The sequence below is a fragment of the Morus notabilis genome, unplaced genomic scaffold (genome assembly GCF_000414095.1).
Source record: "Morus notabilis unplaced genomic scaffold, ASM41409v2 Scaffold625, whole genome shotgun sequence".
Lineage (NCBI taxonomy): Eukaryota > Viridiplantae > Streptophyta > Magnoliopsida > Rosales > Moraceae > Morus > Morus notabilis.
The window spans coordinates 190698-208011 of NW_010357688.1; the positions used below are offsets into that span (position 1 = coordinate 190698).

Genomic DNA, 17314 nt, shown 5'->3' on the forward strand with positions numbered 1-17314 from the left:
GGGAGAGAGAGAGAGAGAGAGAGAATTAACTTTGTTCCTCCTAAAGAAATGTACAAATACAATGTAGTTTTATCCATGAGATTCCGTATTGATTTCTGCCAGAAAATTTCTCTTTTTCAACAGACATTCCACGCTCACCATGATTGATAGCTTTAAAATATAACCCACAGGCCACATAGAAAGCATTCCCATCCAAAATAGTACTAATAATAATATATTCTATCCCACAGAGTAGAGCCATAACCTTTACCATGATATGACCACTCTTAAAACAAACTACTTCAATTATAATATATTAGAGTGTAAGCAACCCAAAACCCATGTTAATTCTTATTCACAAGCCTTCATTTTTCCAATTGAAATCAACATTCACATTCATCTCTATTCCACTTTCTTTTTCTTTTCTTTTTTCACACTATGGCAAGAAGAACAACACAAGTTCTTGATACAATGTATTTGATGAACACAGCTCAGATCTTCAAAGAATCCATGAGAGTAATTCTTCTTCATCCAACTCAGTTCCATTCCATCTCTGTCTTCCTCTTCTCACCTCTTCCCATCTCGCTCTTCTGCTCACACTTTCTCATCCACCATTTTCCGCAAATATTCAGTACTGCCACCCACAACTTGTTTGGCTATCCACTGCCTAAACTGCTCTCCAAAACCATGCTTCATATCATCATATGCTTTCCTTTATCCACCACATTCTCTCTTCTTGGGAAAGCTGCAACCGTCCAAGCTGTTTCCGATAGTTACAATGGAATCAACCTTGACGGCAGAAGATTGCTAATCAGAAGTGGGGTTTCATGGATCAAGCTCCTCCATACAACCTTCTGGGAATCCCTCATTGTTCTTGGCCTAATTGGAGTTTTGGTTGTCAATCTTGCAATAGTACCGAAGATACTACATATGTGCGGTATTTGCTCGGAAGTGTTGGGATTCTGGGGTGTCCTCGGGTTCTTAGGAATACCTTTTTGTGTGGCATTTGCGCATGTCATGGTCGTGGGGAATATGGCTAGAGTGATATCAGTACTGGAGGGAGAATGTTACGGATTTGAGACTTTACTAAGGGCCAAGACGCTCATGGAAGGAAGGCGACAAACGGCTTTGATCATGGCGTTGTTGAGCAACATGGGGCTTAGACTCGTTGAATGTGTGTTTGAGTTTAGGATGTGCAAGGGGATTAACTTGTGGGAAGGTCCTGTGTTGGTTTCAATGTACTCTTTGGTGCTTGTTTTTGACACGGTCATGAATGTTGTGTTCTATTATGCTTGTAAATCTTTTAATGATTGATACATTTGGTCCAAGTATCATTTACACGTTATCATGAATCTATGAATTTTCATCCCGCTAGTAATCTTGTTAGTGTATGATAATCTCCAATGCGAAGTGTTTTTACATGTGCATAATAAATGTCTTGTACCACACGGGGAGAGAAGAGATGAGAGAATATAAGACTTTGCCCAGGTTTCTCTAGCACTAGATAGATGGTACGCACTTTTTCTACACTCATATTTTGTGGATCGACCGTGAGGATCAGACTTCCGGCGAGGTGAACACTGATTACCGTGACGGTATATGGTGGTTGAACACTGGTCACCATGACGGCATACGGTGGTTGGCTGCTGATATGTTTAATGTGTTTTTCGTAACAATGAGATTTGCTAATATTTTTAATGTGTTTTTCATGGCAATGAGATTCTCAGACATTTGAATGATACCTTGTTAGGTGAGATTCAGATTACTCTAAAATAAGGTAAATTGAATTTCATGAGATTGACTCTTCTTTAAAAAATTTTATAATTTTTGTACCAAACAAGCCCATTCCCGTTACCCACCACCATCTTAAGATTTGCTATATACCAATTGTCCCTCGAGGAACAAGCATGAGAAAGTCTACTTATTATTTTCTTCTCATTTTTCTTAACTAGTAGGAAAATGGAAGCAATTCTCCGGGTAGGGCAAAAATTGGGAGGAAAAGAAAAAAAGACGAGAAATCTGTTGTCGATACTTATTTAAGTTGTACAATTAAGAATCGTCTAAATTTTAGGACATGAATTGAGTGAGGGCAAATACAACAAATGGCAAAGACAAAAGGCATATATGCTACATATTTTTCAAAAGGGATGTACTCTCATTGGCTCGTTGCCAAGGCCAAAGCCCCAATAAAAGCACATTGCATAAGAACTCAAACTTCCAAAAAAATCTTCAGTAAGCAAACCCTTTCTTGAGCTCAGAGCAGATGCTTCTTTTGCCATTTCAGTTGGAGCAGACTTAGATGCCACCAAGTTTCGCACCACTCCAGACCCTGATATGAGTAAACAAGGCGGCAAAAAGGAATAAGAAAAACAATTATTACCTTCAAGTAAATAAATAAACAAATAAACAAAAATGCATAAAAATAAAAAGATTGCCAGCAATGCATATTCTAAAAATCAACCTATTACCTTAAAAAAAAACCCCTATTAAGGTAGCATTAGCAACATCCTGATATGTAAATAAATGTCAACAACTAAACATGCGTAACTATGGCGTTCATATATAGGACTTAAAAGATTGAGTTCAAATACAAACAAGGCAAATTGCAGAAAGGAAAACAATGATCAAAAGCCTTTAAATTCAAATGAAACACAGACTTGGGTGTGATAATAAAAACTCTAGACCACCAGAACATAAGGAACAATAACTAAACTTTAAGGAGGCGGGTAGTACTAACAAGAGCAATAAGAAAGCTGTACGGAACTAAAGAAAGAAATAGACTACGATGAATTATGCCACGATTCATTCCACATTCTGAACTTATGTATGTAGCTCAGTAAATTCTAACAAACCAGCTAAACAATTAGTTAATGATATACCACATGGAAACGAGGGAGTTTCATAAGCAAACACGATCGGAGGATAATACCATGAAACAAAATATCAACAAGAGTAACAAGTCAATCTTTTTAAGTTCATGAATTGTAGTAAAAGAAAGATCATATGGAACAACTTGTTATAAACCAATCAGAATCAACAACACAATACAAAAGTTAACAATTATCAATGGAAGCCAACCTACTATTACGCAATTACGACAACAAACAAACAAAGCAAAAACATAATGCCCTACGAAAGAAAACACTGCAGGCAATTCAATATGCTAACGAAGCTCTGGTATGGAAACATACATAAGAAACTTACCCACATCACTCGCTGAGGTCCTCAGCAGAATCACCACTATCATCACTATCATCAACACCATCTTCATCCTCATCATCATTCTCCTGTATTTTTGCAATTTCAGCTTGCGTCCTCTCCAGAATCTGCTTCTTCTGCAGCTCCAACTCCCTATAAAAGTCTCTTCTCATGTTCTCCAACTCCATCATCTGCTGCCTCTTATTGCTCTCAATCTTCCCATAAATCTCTCCAAACTTCTGAATCGAATCCGCCAACACCCGAAACGATGAAGACGACTCTCCATTACCACCACCACCACTTCTCACCCTCCTCGGAGGAAGCCCATCGGAATCATTCCCATTATCATCTTCCTCATCTGAATTCTCCGACTCGACGGGACTGTCCCTCATCTCATCGAACCTGTTCGACCGGTCCAAGTAAACTCGCGTATTCGCAAACACGAACTCGCCGGAATCCACCCCACAGGCGAGCCCGTGGTTCTGCCTCGCCGGCGAGGCCATCAAAATATCCATCTTCTTGAAATAAGCCCATTTGCTCGACTTCAAACCCAATTCATCCATTCTCGCCTTCTCTTTCTTGTACTTCCTCTTCAAACTATCCAACATGTTTCTGCACTGCATCTCCGTCCTCGATATCTTCGAAACCTCGGCAACTTTCTCCGACACCTCTTGCCAATCCTCGAACCTCAAGCTCCTCCTTCCCAATTGAACAAACATATTGCCCCAAACCTCCAAGAGCACGAAAACCGCGCGCTCGGTCCAATCCTTTTCGACCCCCAAACTCCGAACTCCGTAAGAGGACTTAGCCCTAGGCGCGAACTCGAAGCTCGGAACAAAATTCTTCACCTTCCGCTTCTTCGGATGCCTCTCGAAATCGACGAATTCCTCGTCGTCTTGTCGGTCCATTTCTTCGTCGAGCTCGTCCAATTCCTCGTCCTCGTCGTCTTTTTCTTCGTAGCGAGTCGGGATTGGGCCAGCGTAAGGGATGTTGTCTCGGGTGCGAAGCTTTCTAGGGTTTGAGAAGTTTAGAGGGTAAGATTTGCGAGAGTACCTTGAATCGTCGTCTTCAATGCCGTCCATCTCTGAAACTGAATCAGAGCTCAAAGAAGCACCGAATTTCAAATCAATGGAGGCTGAATTGTGGAGATTCGATTAAAGAAGCTGAGGATTCTCTGGAATTTGTGCTGAAATTGGGAATTTTGAATTTAGGGTTTTGCAGAAATTTGAGAGACGAAATTGATTGAAAGCTGGAGAGGTGCTGAGAAGAAAAACAGGAAAATGAAGGTCATGGTGAAACGAAATGTCGTTCCTGATTAAGTTTAATTGTTTATTTATTTATTTTTAGGGCATGACTACAGCACGTACCCCTATGTTTGCTATTGATAACAAAGATTTTAGACCGTCCGATTCAAGTTAATGGTTGAAGATCGCGTTCCCATAGAGACAAAAATAGACCCAACCACATTTGCTTATAACCCTTTCTAAACTAATAATTAATAAAAATGAAAAATATAAAAAAAAAAGTGCATGCATGAGACACCATTTTTTACTTTTCACACACTCATTTTTAATATTATTAAATTATCCATCAATAAAATCACTTTTAAAGGCAATAATATTAAAAAAAAAAAAAAACTCATACACACCCCTCATTGAAAAGAAAAAATATTGCCTTCTAAAGATTATTGTGCCTACTTTTATTTCAATGTGAAAGGCTCTCTCCAAAAAAGATACGTAGTTAAATTTTTTTAAAAACACTTTTTTTTTCATTCAATTCTTGATGATCACGGATCATTAGTTTTGAAAAATTCGTGATTAGTAAAAAGTTTTATGAAACATATATCTTAGAATAATTGAACAATATTTCTAATGGAAAAAGAATTATTTGAAAGGAAAATGTCCCATGTATTTTTGTTATTATTTAATTATGTTGAGTAACAGTAGCAAAACAAAAATTAAGCTGAGTAAACTTGGAATTTGGTACCACTGCTTTTTAGGCGAAAATATAAATCTGCTCTCAATCGAAACAAGAAAAATATACAATTAGGATTTTCTCTGTAGAAGACATATTAATCTTTTCCGTAGAAGACAAAAGAAACTTAGCTCAAGTTTGGGAGACCGTTACTTCTTCAAATGAGTAATGAAGTTATACATGCCATAGCTAACCTGAATACATAATTTTTGGGATTTAATTTGGTTTTCGTTTTAATCTACCATTAATCTGACAAGAGATAATCAATTAATCTATTATATGGTTGTCGGCAATTTCGTTTCACGTATATGAAAAAAATCTAAAAGAAGAAAAGGATAAATTTGATTGTGGATGGATGAAACAAAGGTAAGAACAATACAATTTAGTTGTAAGGATTTTTTTGTTTAAATTTTAAAAGAGGTGTAATAAGTATGACGAGGGTGATTTAAGAACGTGCGTGTGAAAAATAGAATTAGGGGTTTTAATTGTAGGGACTTTATTGAAATTTTAAAAAGAATATAACAAGTAGAATGAGAGATAGATTAAGAATATGTGTATAAAAAGTAAAAAAGAATGTCTCAATAGATGCGCGAAAAAAAAAATCAGGCATCTCCCCCACATCCCTGTCGTGCCAGAATATGCCCCATAGGTTCCGTCTAGTCACACCAAAACCTGCCCATCCAACTACGACCCTGTTGTGATAGGAATCTCGACTGCAACCTCCGTCGGCGCGACCCTATTGTGACAGGAATCTCAATTGTGATCTCCGTCAGCGCGACCCTGTTGTGATAGGAATCTCGACTATGACCTCCGGCAGCGCGACCCTGTTGCGACTAGATCACGACCTATGTCGCCGTTGTGATGGGTCGCGACCGTCGTTGCCATGGGTTGTGGCGAGATTGCGACCTTGTTGCCATTGTGATGGGTCGCGACAATCACAATAATGACGTTTGAGATTTTCTGCAGAATCTCTTGGTTACCCACCATCGCGATTTGAGGTCACCGGAGGCGACCCCACCACCTCCTCGGTGATGAGGTCATTTTCATATTTGGCAAGCCCCTTCCCAGTGACATTCATGGGTTGTTTGGTTGGAGGATTCATACCCTGATTCGAATAATAGTTCGTGGTTCGCTATAATATTTTCTCTCATAAAAAACACACGTAAATTGATCATGATTCTGAATCATTATTCAGACGTCCACTCAATGAATCTGTAGCTTTTTTTTTCTTTTTCATTTATGTGATCTAGTGTACATGGCTCATCTATCTAATGATGAGCTTACTTAATTTTTAACCCCTGGATTGACATTCAATGGACCAAAAATTCCCTACCGATGCGGACAAGAGAGATTCGGTATCGTAACATTTCCCTTATTTTTATTAACATCATGTAAAAAGTACCGCCATCGTACAATGAAAAGTACTACTCTTCAGTTCCACCAAAAAGAAAAAGTACTACTCTACGAATGAAAGGACAAAAAAGTACTACTTGTCGTTTTATGTGTAAAGTTTGTCGTTCTATTCCGGAAAAACTTCATGTCGTATATATCATAGTTTTGATTGTCGTTTAAAGAAAAACTTCATGTCGTCTATCTCATAGTTTTAGTAGCTATTATTATTGTCAATTGTTGTCGTCTATGTCAATTGTCAAATGACGACATGTTGTCTTTTGATTATAAAGTACCCACGTCGTTTATGTTTTCAAATAACGTGTTTGATTTACAAAAGGTTGCTATCGTTTGTTTGTTTGTTTTTTTTTTTTTTTTTTTTTTTTTTTTTTGCTGGAAAAAAGTTAATTGCCCGACTTATGATTATTTGGTAGAAAATATTAGAGGAGGAAAATAATTAGGTGAGGCATCCAAGTCTAAAAAACCTCAAAGGGATATAAAATATTGGATGAAACTAATTATTTATTTAATTAGATCATAATGTAAAAATTAATAAGGAAGAAAATTACACTATATATAGCGTCAAATTTACTTTATTGTTTCTCGCTATTAAAGAAAAACCAACTAAAAATAAAATGGTAATTTCATAAATGCATATATTTTCATTTCTCTTCCTTGATATACAGTGTATATACTAAATACGTAAGAAAAGTTAGTTTTTAATAATACCTTTCTCTTGGCAACTTCATAGTATATGTGTGTAATTTTTCCCCTTTCATGAGAGAACTATTATTTTATTTATATTCGTATAAAAAAGTATCAAAGATATCCCATGAAAATATAAAAAGCCAAAAACAAATTATCGATAAACAAAAACAACATTAAACATTAAACAATATTGTTGCACTTGCCCGTGGGATACGCAACTGAGCCAATCGCTACAGCCTACAGTTTCACATTCATGTTGTGGTAAGAAACCCATCACGCATATATATATAAATATATACATATATATTCATAGGCATCCTCGTAGCTTCCCATGCAAAGGGATCAGCAGCTAGCGTGGCCCATTTTTACCTTTGCATGCCGATTATGCCCCGCACTCCATTAATGTCGTTCGGTTCTCAAGAAAATTATTAATGACACCAACGGGAAAGAGAGATAGATGCATGGGAAAGTCACGCAGACCATAATGTGAGTTGACCCAATCACGTAAACGAGCATGTAATCGAGCTGGCCTGCCTATTTTAAAGCTATATAAATACATACATACATACATATATATAAGCAATTACAGACTACTATACTCTCCCAACTTCCAACGATATTAGCAGTTATTCTGATTTACTTTATTCACAGACAAAAAATTCGTGGTCTCTTCAAGTGATTATAAATAGAGTCATGGCTCATCTGAGAGTTTCATGGTATTGTGAGTTTACGTGTAGCTTTATGCTGTGCTTTGTAGTATTTGTTTGATGATGGCGGGAAAGTTTGTGAGTGTGGTTTTGTGGGCTGCTTTGCTTGTGGCTTGTGTGGAAAGCGGTGAAGGAATTAGAAAGGTGGAGGACAATAAGGGTGGGGCAGTGAAGAAGCCGAAGTGGTTTTTTGATGGTTTTCCGGGCGGGTGGGGTGGCGGCGGGAAAGGGTTGAGCTTTGGGCATTCTTTTAGTCTGGGGAAAGGGTACGGTTATAGTTTGGGTTACGGATCCAAACCTGGGTTGGGTTTGGGAAAGCCTGATTGCATTGGGAAAGGTGGTGGTGGGGGCGGTGGAGTAGGCGGAGGAGGTGGTGGAGGGATTGGCGGTGGTGGTGGGGTTGGTGGCGGTGGAGGGATTGGTGGCGGTGGCGGGGCTGGCGGTGGAAAGCACCACAAGAAAAAAGACAAAAAGCATCATAAAGGTGGTGGTATTGGCAAAGGAGTGGGAGGTTCCGGGGGAGGGATTGGTGGGGGTGGGGGTGGAGGAGGACTTGGAGGAGGCATTGGCAAAGGCGGCGGTGGAGGTGGAGGTGCTGCTGGTGGAATAGGTGGCGGTGGAGGAGTTGGTAGAGGAGCCGGTGGTGGTGCTGGTGGAGGCATTGGCAAAGGAGGAGGTGGCGGTGGAGGAGTCGGTAGAGGAACCGGTGGTGGTGCTGGTGGAGGGATTGGAGGCGGCATTGGCAAAGGAGGTGGTGCTGGTGGAATAGGTAGCGGTGGAGGAGTCGGTGGTGGTGCTGGTGGAGGGGTTGGAGGAGGCATTGGCAAAGGAGGTGGTGCTGGTGGAGGTGCCGGTGGTGCTGGTGGAATAGGTAGCGGTGGAGGAGTCGGTGGTGGTGCTGGTGGAGGGGTTGGAGGAGGCATTGGCAAAGGAGGTGGTGCTGGTGGAGGTGCCGGTGGAGTAGGGAGCGGGGGGGGGGGCGGTGGGGGAAAAAAAAATGGTGGAATAGGTGGCGGTGGAGGAGTCGGTGGTGGTGCTGGTGGGGGGGTTGGAGGAGGCATTGGCAAAGGACTTGGTGGTGGTGGAGGAGTCGGTGGAGGTTCCGGTGGTGGAATTGGTGGTGGTGGAGGGATTGGAGGCGGCATTGGCAAAGGAGTGGGTGGTGGTGGAGGAATAGGTGGCGGTGCGGGTGCTGGCGGGGGAGTAGGTGGCGGTGCTGGTGGAGGAGTTGGTGGAGGTGTTGGCAAAGGTGGGGGTGGTGGTTCGGGGGGAGGTATTGGTGGCGGCGGTGGGTTTGGTGGAGGCATTGGGAAAGGAATAGGCGGTGGCACCGGCGGAGGGTTCGGGGGAGGTTTTGGTGGTGGTGGAGGAGGAGGTTTTGGTGGAGGCATTGGTGGTGGAGGAGGTGGAGGTTTTGGTGGAGGCATTGGTGGTGGTGGCAAGCATTAGTGCAGTCTAATAAGGATTATTTGGCAATGATATTAATTAATGGTTCGTTTCTACATAAAAGAATGTTTTAATATTCTTGTTTCTTAAACAAATTCTGTTTATCCATTCAATGTCCTGGCGACTAGTTATATGTCAAGTTTGCTTTGTTCCTTTTATTAGTCCTAACACTTGTATGATTATCGAGAGAGTGACAATGTGTTGTGTATTTAATCTCATGTATTCTATTGTGTAGGTACTTTTGAACTAGGATTGAATAATAATAATAATAATAATAATAATAATAATAATAATAATATCAGTCGTTATGTACTAGCAATCCTGTTTCATTGGTACAACCTTTCAAGGACCTGTAAGTGTGATTGTATAATGTCAATTGCTGCCAAGTGTATACTATGTTTACAAAATTCCTTGTCTTTTATATTCGAAGTTCGCTTTTGCCTTATTGCTGAAGTATTTGCATAATTCCAAGTACAGCCAATTGTTAGTGACAACCTGCAGATCAATTAAGATCATGCATGGCTTTTCACGTTTAAGGTTCCCATGACAATGATATGTCCGTAACTGCTTCTTCTACCGTCAAATAAAGTCCTTTTGATTCAAATGATTCCAAGATGTTTGAACGGTGGAGCTTCTCCATCACAGTTGCAACAGGATTCACCAAAACAAACTAACAAAAAAAGTATAGTTATAATGAGCAGACCAAATCAAACATGCGCATATGATGTACATGTTTTTGGTACCAAAAAAAAAAAAAAAAAAAAAACAATTTCACCTCACTTTACTTTTTAGACTTTAAAAACTCTCATTTGATCCATAAATTTTAAATTAGTCCTATTTTTGATCCCTTATGTTAGAATATCCGTTAAAAATAAACGCAAAAAGATCACATGACTGATGACACACTTAATAATCACATTTTCTGTCTATTTTTAACGAGAATTCTAATAAAAGTGGTTAAGTAAGACTAATTCAAAATTCAAAATATAGTTGGAAACGACCCTATAAGGCGGGGCCGCAGGGGAGAACGATCCAACAAAATAAGTGAAGACTTTAGTTGGCTAATATCCTATTATTACCTGAAGAGATTTTTTGCCCAGGGTCCTCTTAAGTTCAGCTATAAGATCAAGACCACAGGTATCTATAGCTGTGACAGCTGAAAATGGATAAGACAATAATGAATTAGTTTAAAACTTTTTTCAAAGCTTATGGAGGACGAGTTTAAAGTAGCTTAATTTTCTTTTCATGTCACTTTGCTATCTCTAAATTTAGATATGCAATATATATATATATATTGCATACCAGTCATATCCAAAATTACGCATTTCAAGGGTAACCCATTGTCTCTTTGAATCCTTTCATCCTCTTTCCGTATCCATCTTAATATCCTGCAACAAAGAAAACACAAGTGAAGGATCAAACAACAGTTTATATTTTGCTATAATAAACTCATGAGTTGTTTAAAAATAAAAGACTTAGTGGAAATTTCTACTAATTACCTCTCTTGGAGGTAAGTTGAATTGGTGAAGAAGATTGGAGATTCAATCCCTAGAATGAGAAAGTAAGCAATCCTTGTTGTATTTTTGTAACGATGGAGGTTTTGATATATTTGAGTGCCTGGAATATTTCCCAATACCACAGTGTTTGGTCTCGTTACATGCAAAATGATTTTCAATATTGACACTCCAATCTACAAATCCCAAAGAAAATGATCAAAATATTATTGACAATCAAAATTGAAGCAAGTGAAGGTAATAAAGCGTTAAGTTTAAGAGAGTATTACAGCAATAGCAAGGCCAATCTGCACAGAGAGGAACAGAACACCAAAAAGAGAACATAAACAGGCAAAGAAATCAAGCTTGTCAAGCTTCCACAGATTGATTACAGCCTTAATGTCAATCAATCCAATAACAGCTATTATGATAATTGCTGCTAATGCCACATCTGGTGTGTAAGAAAATAGTGGCATGAAGAAGAGCAATGTCACAAGGACAACCACCGCCATTATAGCATTTGAAAGCGCTGTTCTTGCTCCTGCGTTGTAATTTACCGCAGACCGAGAGAATGAGCCTGCAAAATTTTGCAAGATTAAAAGGGGTTGACATTAAGGGCTGATTAAATTGACTCTGATTGCCAGAATTGAGTTAAAGATGCATGATTACCTGTTGTAATGAAACATGAACAACAAGAACCAGCTACGTTCATCACACCGATCGCCATCATTTCTTTGTTACCATCAAGTTGATAATTCTGAATGGAAGCAAATGTTCTTCCAACTGCAACTCCTTCCTATGGGATGCAATGCACAAGCAAAATACAATAAAATTTAAAAAAAAAAAAAAAAAGTAATTTGGACATATCATATCAAAACTTGCTTGATCATTTCTTTGCAAAACATTGGATATCAATCTTGAAGATTGATCCTTATAGCATCAACATTAAGCATGATTCTCATCAAGGTACTAAATCAAGACATATAACAGTTATCCAGTGGCGGAGTCACGTTCACGTGAGTGGGGATACGTCCCTATTCACATTTTAAACATTTTAATTGTGCTTCCACTTTATAAGCTAAATTATAATTGTCTCCCACTTATTAGTTCACATATATAATTACGCCCCGTTTGATGAACAATTATTTCTGACTTTTTTATAGTGCCCCCACGTAAAAATATTTTCTAGCTTTGCCACTGCACCTATCCGTTAAAATAATTGCAAAATTAATAATCAACTCGGCCTAAAACAATGCAAATCACTGATAACTTTCATACACAGATAATAGAATCGGTTGGAGAGTATTAAAGTACATACAGTGAGAGCTAAGAGGCCTGTTACAATCCCTGTTTCGATAGCAAGAGCAAGGTAAGAATCACGATGAAAGTATAGAATGTTTGCTGAAGGAGGGTTGACACCATTTGGTAGCCGACCAATCTGCTTGACAACAATACTGAATTAGTCGGTTAAATTTGATTATATTTTTGAAATTAAAATTATCTGAATTTAATTATGCTAAAAGGGTATTTGAAACCTCACTAATTTAGTCCTTTTTTAATGATGAGCAATAACATTAAACTTGAAAGAGAAAGATTGGCTTGTAATATTCTTACCTTAGGAACATGTTTAAATTTCGTTTGAAGGGCAAACACTACAATAGTTGATACAATAATGGAAACCAGTGGTGCTGCTGCTGCAATCCAGAAGAGCTTTGGTTTTTTTGAGCTCTGAAATATTCATTGCAATCCATATTAATCTTATGTTACCTTCCAAATTTAACTCGAAATGATAATAAGATAACCATTACTATTGATTTTAACTAATCACAGTTTCACATGTCAACTTTCACGTGATAATTATTAACAGGTCGAAAAATCAATTGTCATAATATTTAGATGATTTAAAACAAGTTACACAGAAGTGATAAATTAATACTCACAATGTGTCTCGCTCCAAGTAAAAATACCAGCATACAGATTCCCATTATAATGATTTGGCCAGACCACTAGACAAAACAACAAACTTAAGGTGAATAAAAAGAAGATACTATAAGTTATTGCATAATATCAATACAACATAAAATACACAAAATTCATGTCACATTATAAGATATTATATTTTTGTACATATGTAACTATATACCTCATTTCTGCCACTAATAACTGAGGACAGAACAGGAACCAACTGCATGTGTTGTGTGAAGTGAGTTATTCCAAACAATCCTTTAAGCTGCTGGAGGGACACAAGGATGGCTACTCCAGCCATGAACCCAAGCAAAGTTGCCTTTGACAGAAAATCAAGTATGAAACCTAACCTAAAACAGTAGTGAACCCAACTAAAATATAAGTTCGCTTTTTTTTTTTTCCCTTTAAAATAACGATACGCAGTATTAATTTTTTTAAGTAATTATGAATTCACATGTTAATTTTAAAACTCGCAGACTATTACAGCTGTGATCACTATCGATCTGTAATATTTAGCAAGCTTTTTTTCATACGGCCGATCGATAGTGATCACATGTTAATTCCATAACTCGCAGGCTATATATTATGTGTGTTAATGTCCAGCGTTTGCAAATATGGAAATATTGGTAATTCGTTACCTAAAAAGACCCAAAGAAGCTTGAAACAATCCGGCAAAAAAGGTAGCAGTGAAGGCAAGTCTGAGATGGAGATCTGGTTCAGTCTCAAAAGAGACCATTTCGCTTAGCATTGTCCCCATCACCAAAGATGCTGTGGAAGTGGGACCCACGGCCAGATGTCTTGAACAGCCAAGAATCGAATATAACAATGGTGGCACAAAACTTGAATCTGATATTATTGAATTTGAACAATTAGTTAAATTTGGGATTAGTACTTTACAGTTAACTATATAGATCTACCTCTATGAAAAGTCTAAAAGAAATAACTGATTATTCCAAGATAAACACTCACATAGGCCAATTATTGGAGGCAAATTTGCAAGTTTGGCATAGTTAATTCCCTGCAAATCATGGAAAACAATAACTGTTCTTAAATACCCAAGCCAAATTACTTATTAAAAGCTGCTTCATTGAAGATTCAATTTTATCATTCACAGGGAAAAATAAAAAGGCATAAGTTTAAGCTTTAATCATGGCCCTTCCTTACTGTAGAAAATGCAAATTCACATTGACTTCAAGTAGGTCTTGCATAAAAATGGACAGTCATGACAGGCTCAAGAAACATGAGAGATTTGTAATTAAAAACCAAAGAAGAAAATCAACAAAAACATGCCTTAAACACATAATATTAAAACTCAATAATGTCAGGCTTAACCATGACACAACTATTATACTATAAGGTCTATTTTTTATTAGTGTGCGGTGCTCAACACTAGTATTATTCATGATTTATATACACGCAAATAAAATTCAAAATGTTAAGCTTTAACCACGACATGAAAGTAGGCCCCCCGAGTGCGCGGCTATGATCACTTGTGGACGAATTCATATAGTACTGTAATGCTCATAGATATACCATAATACATTAATTATGAAATGATAATCAAATTAGTATGTTTGTATAATTACCTGTGGGATTGCCAAACTGGAAATGGTGATTCCAGCAATGAGATCAGATCTGAAGAGGGCAAAATCATAGTGAGGCATCCATTGGAAGACATGGAACAAGCCCTGAACTCCCAACACCACCTTCTCGTACAAAGTCCGGCTCCTGAAAGCCGAAAGTGGATCATCCGGGAAGAATATCTCGAACAATTGTCGCTTCAGTTTCTCATTTGTTGGCACAAAAGGTGGCATACAAACTCTGTGTATTTCACACACATTGTTATTACCCCTACTTGCTCTAATTGGCATAACATTATCAAAAACCTTAATGTCGTCGCTATCATTGTCATTAATCATGTAATCTTGATCGTCGTCAATGGTTGTAGTTTCATCACGATTATGATGATCATCTACTTGGTTGGAGCTCTCAGTGTCCGGCATGTTTTTCTCTGATGTTTTAAGTTTGACGAAAAAGGAAGTTTTTATGAAAAATATTGGTTGAAAATGAGAGAGAAGAGAGAGGAAGTAGTTATAGGCCGTTTCTTCTTCTTTTAACTGCATGGCTTAACGCTTTCATGTGAAAAGGACACGTGGCAAAAGGACCATTTGTTTTGAGCAATGCTAGGTTTTTTTTTTTTTTCTTTTTTTAGAACAATTTTCTTTTTCTTTTGAGGAAAGGAAAGGAAAAAGACCATTGTTGAAGATGATGTGGCATTCATTCATTGGTGGAATTGAGGATTTTTTTTTTTTTTATGGAGGAATTGAGGAATTTTGGTATGTCAACTTATATTTTTCTCGTTGAATTTGACTGGATTTTTTTTTTATTAAAAAAGACGGCTTAATTTATGTATTCGTGAGGGGAAGAAAAATTATTTACTATTTTTAGAGCAGAAATAAAAGCCTCAATTAAAGTAGTTTCAGTGTTTCTAAACCACTGAGTAAGCATCAGTTTCTCCTTGTAAAATGTATGTATTGTCTACGTAGCATCTTTTGTTTCCTTTAAGTTGATATATGCCTCAATGTATATTCTGGTTGTTTTCAAATGCTAAAAATTGATCCCTTTTTTTTTCCTTACATGATCCGAGGTCAAACTGATTCTTTTCTTTTCAATTTCTTCTTTAAAATAAATAGATGAAGCTATTTGTTTAAAAAGGACAATCTGATTCAACTACGGGAAGTTGTAACAATAAAATGAGTTAATTATATCCATGTTTTAATATAAATCGTTACCATGTTTTTTAAGAATATTATTTTAAATTTTTAATAATATACGTGTGTTTTTTAACAACATAGTGATTAACCAATATCAGTTTGTAATTAATCAATCTCAATCAATAAATTACTGATTTATCAATAATAAACTATTAGTTAATTGATGATAAATGATTAATTACTGTAGAAAGATGGTTATTTTCCTAAAATAAAAAGTTCAACCATATATCTAAAACATAAAAAGTTCGACTATTTATTAAAGAAGATAGCCCAAAAAATGACCATTTACCTAATTTTTTCTCGTTCTTAACTTATTATTCTCTTAAGATTTTTAGTCCAAGGATATCTTTCACCCTTTTTCTGAAAAAAGAAACGCTCCGTGTATATATGTAATGTCCCGGTTAATCTAATAATTAATAAGTAAAATTAATTAAAGATTTTTTTTTGACTGCGCCTTAATTATCCCTAAGAAAATATATGTCCAGAGCTTATAATATTAAACTTCGGCATTAATTACGAGAAACGTTAATAAGAGAATATAAGAATGTTGAGTATTAAAGCAAAATATAAAGTATGGGATTTCTTGGAAAATCCCATGTCAAGTTTTATGATTTGAGAATTTTGGAATTATTTTTATGACATTAAAAACAGGCCTCAACACTATTATGAGCCTAATAAGTGCAATAAGGTAAAGTTTATCTAAAATTTAGCTTATGGATGAGAATTTAATTTCTCAAATCCTTAATTAATTTAATATTATAAGCTCTGGACATATTTTTTCTTAGGAATTTAACCGTGCATCCATGAAAAATTCTTAATTAATTTTACTTATTAATTAATGAATTTTCTGGGACATTACAATACATATGTTTCTGGTAACGTTATTTTTGGTTTAACGTTATTTTTGGATTTTTGCCTGTATTACCATTTTAGCAATATATATATATATATATATGTATGTATGTGTGTGTATATTAATATGTATCTTCCGGTAGAAGAAAGTTGTCTATTTCTTTGTCTTTCTCTTTGTATTCCAGTTGTCTCTGATTCTCGCTCTCTTGTACAATAATACTACCATCAATTTTCAGGCTAATCAGTACTCCCGTTTATCATGGAGGGGCAAATATGAAAGGTCATTGTTCAAGGAGAATCCTAGCTAGCTCGAATAAATAGAAACATATATATATATATATATAGATATATACACACATATATACACACACACACTTTTGGATATGACATTTCAACATCAAGGCATATAGAGATATGTAACGATTTCAATTTCCTATACCATTCACATGAAAAGCATGTCAACTTTTAAGATTCTGTTGCGCACTGAGTGGCAAGGAAATGCAAGTCGATAGGGAAATAATTATTAAAGAAGAATTATTGAAGGCTAATGGGAAAACTGTATTAGAATAATTTGCTTCTTTTTCCCCCAATCGTTTTATTCGGCTATACGTATATTGGTACATTTTTTTCATGCATTATGTATGAAATAATGTACCAATATAGTCGTTTTATACGGCTATATTGGTGCATTTTTCACGCATTTATGGGATAAAAGATGTTAGGGATTGCTAACAAATACAAAATTAATGCAAATACAAGGTGGCATCCTAATCTAAGGTTAATTCTAGGACTTGAGAATCCTTGTTTGAGTTAATCCCTTTCACATGGT

At 36.8% G+C, this 17314-nt stretch overlaps 4 protein-coding genes across 4 annotated transcripts; 1 reads left to right on the forward strand and 3 right to left on the reverse strand.

Moving 5' to 3' along the window:
- The first annotated feature begins 417 nt into the window (after nt 1-417).
- On the forward strand, nt 418-1293 carry LOC21403707. The gene has a single exon (XM_010090542.2). It carries the CDS (start codon nt 418-420, stop codon nt 1291-1293), a length of 876 nt encoding a protein of 291 aa, XP_010088844.2.
- A 961-nt stretch (nt 1294-2254) lies between these two features.
- LOC21403708 (trihelix transcription factor ASIL1) lies at nt 2255-4454 on the reverse strand. Its single transcript, XM_010090543.2, has 2 exons — nt 3184-4454; nt 2255-2308 (listed from the first exon to the last, which is right to left on the reverse strand). Exon 1 carries the CDS (start codon nt 4257-4259, stop codon nt 3189-3191), a length of 1071 nt encoding a protein of 356 aa, XP_010088845.1. The 5' UTR covers nt 4260-4454; the 3' UTR covers nt 2255-2308; nt 3184-3188.
- A 3977-nt stretch (nt 4455-8431) lies between these two features.
- On the reverse strand, nt 8432-9382 carry LOC112094018 (basic proline-rich protein-like). The gene has a single exon (XM_024173908.1). The coding sequence runs from the start codon at nt 9380-9382 to the stop codon at nt 8432-8434; it is 951 nt and encodes a 316-aa protein (XP_024029676.1).
- A 551-nt stretch (nt 9383-9933) lies between these two features.
- LOC21403710 (probable sulfate transporter 3.4) lies at nt 9934-14862 on the reverse strand. The gene is made up of 13 exons (XM_024173914.1): nt 14446-14862; nt 13829-13877; nt 13498-13705; nt 13038-13209; nt 12835-12900; nt 12509-12622; nt 12213-12332; nt 11564-11690; nt 11185-11471; nt 10901-11091; nt 10704-10789; nt 10481-10557; nt 9934-10071 (listed from the first exon to the last, which is right to left on the reverse strand). Exons 1-13 carry the CDS (start codon nt 14860-14862, stop codon nt 9934-9936), a joined length of 2052 nt encoding a protein of 683 aa, XP_024029682.1.
- Nucleotides 14863-17314: the final 2452 nt, after the last annotated feature.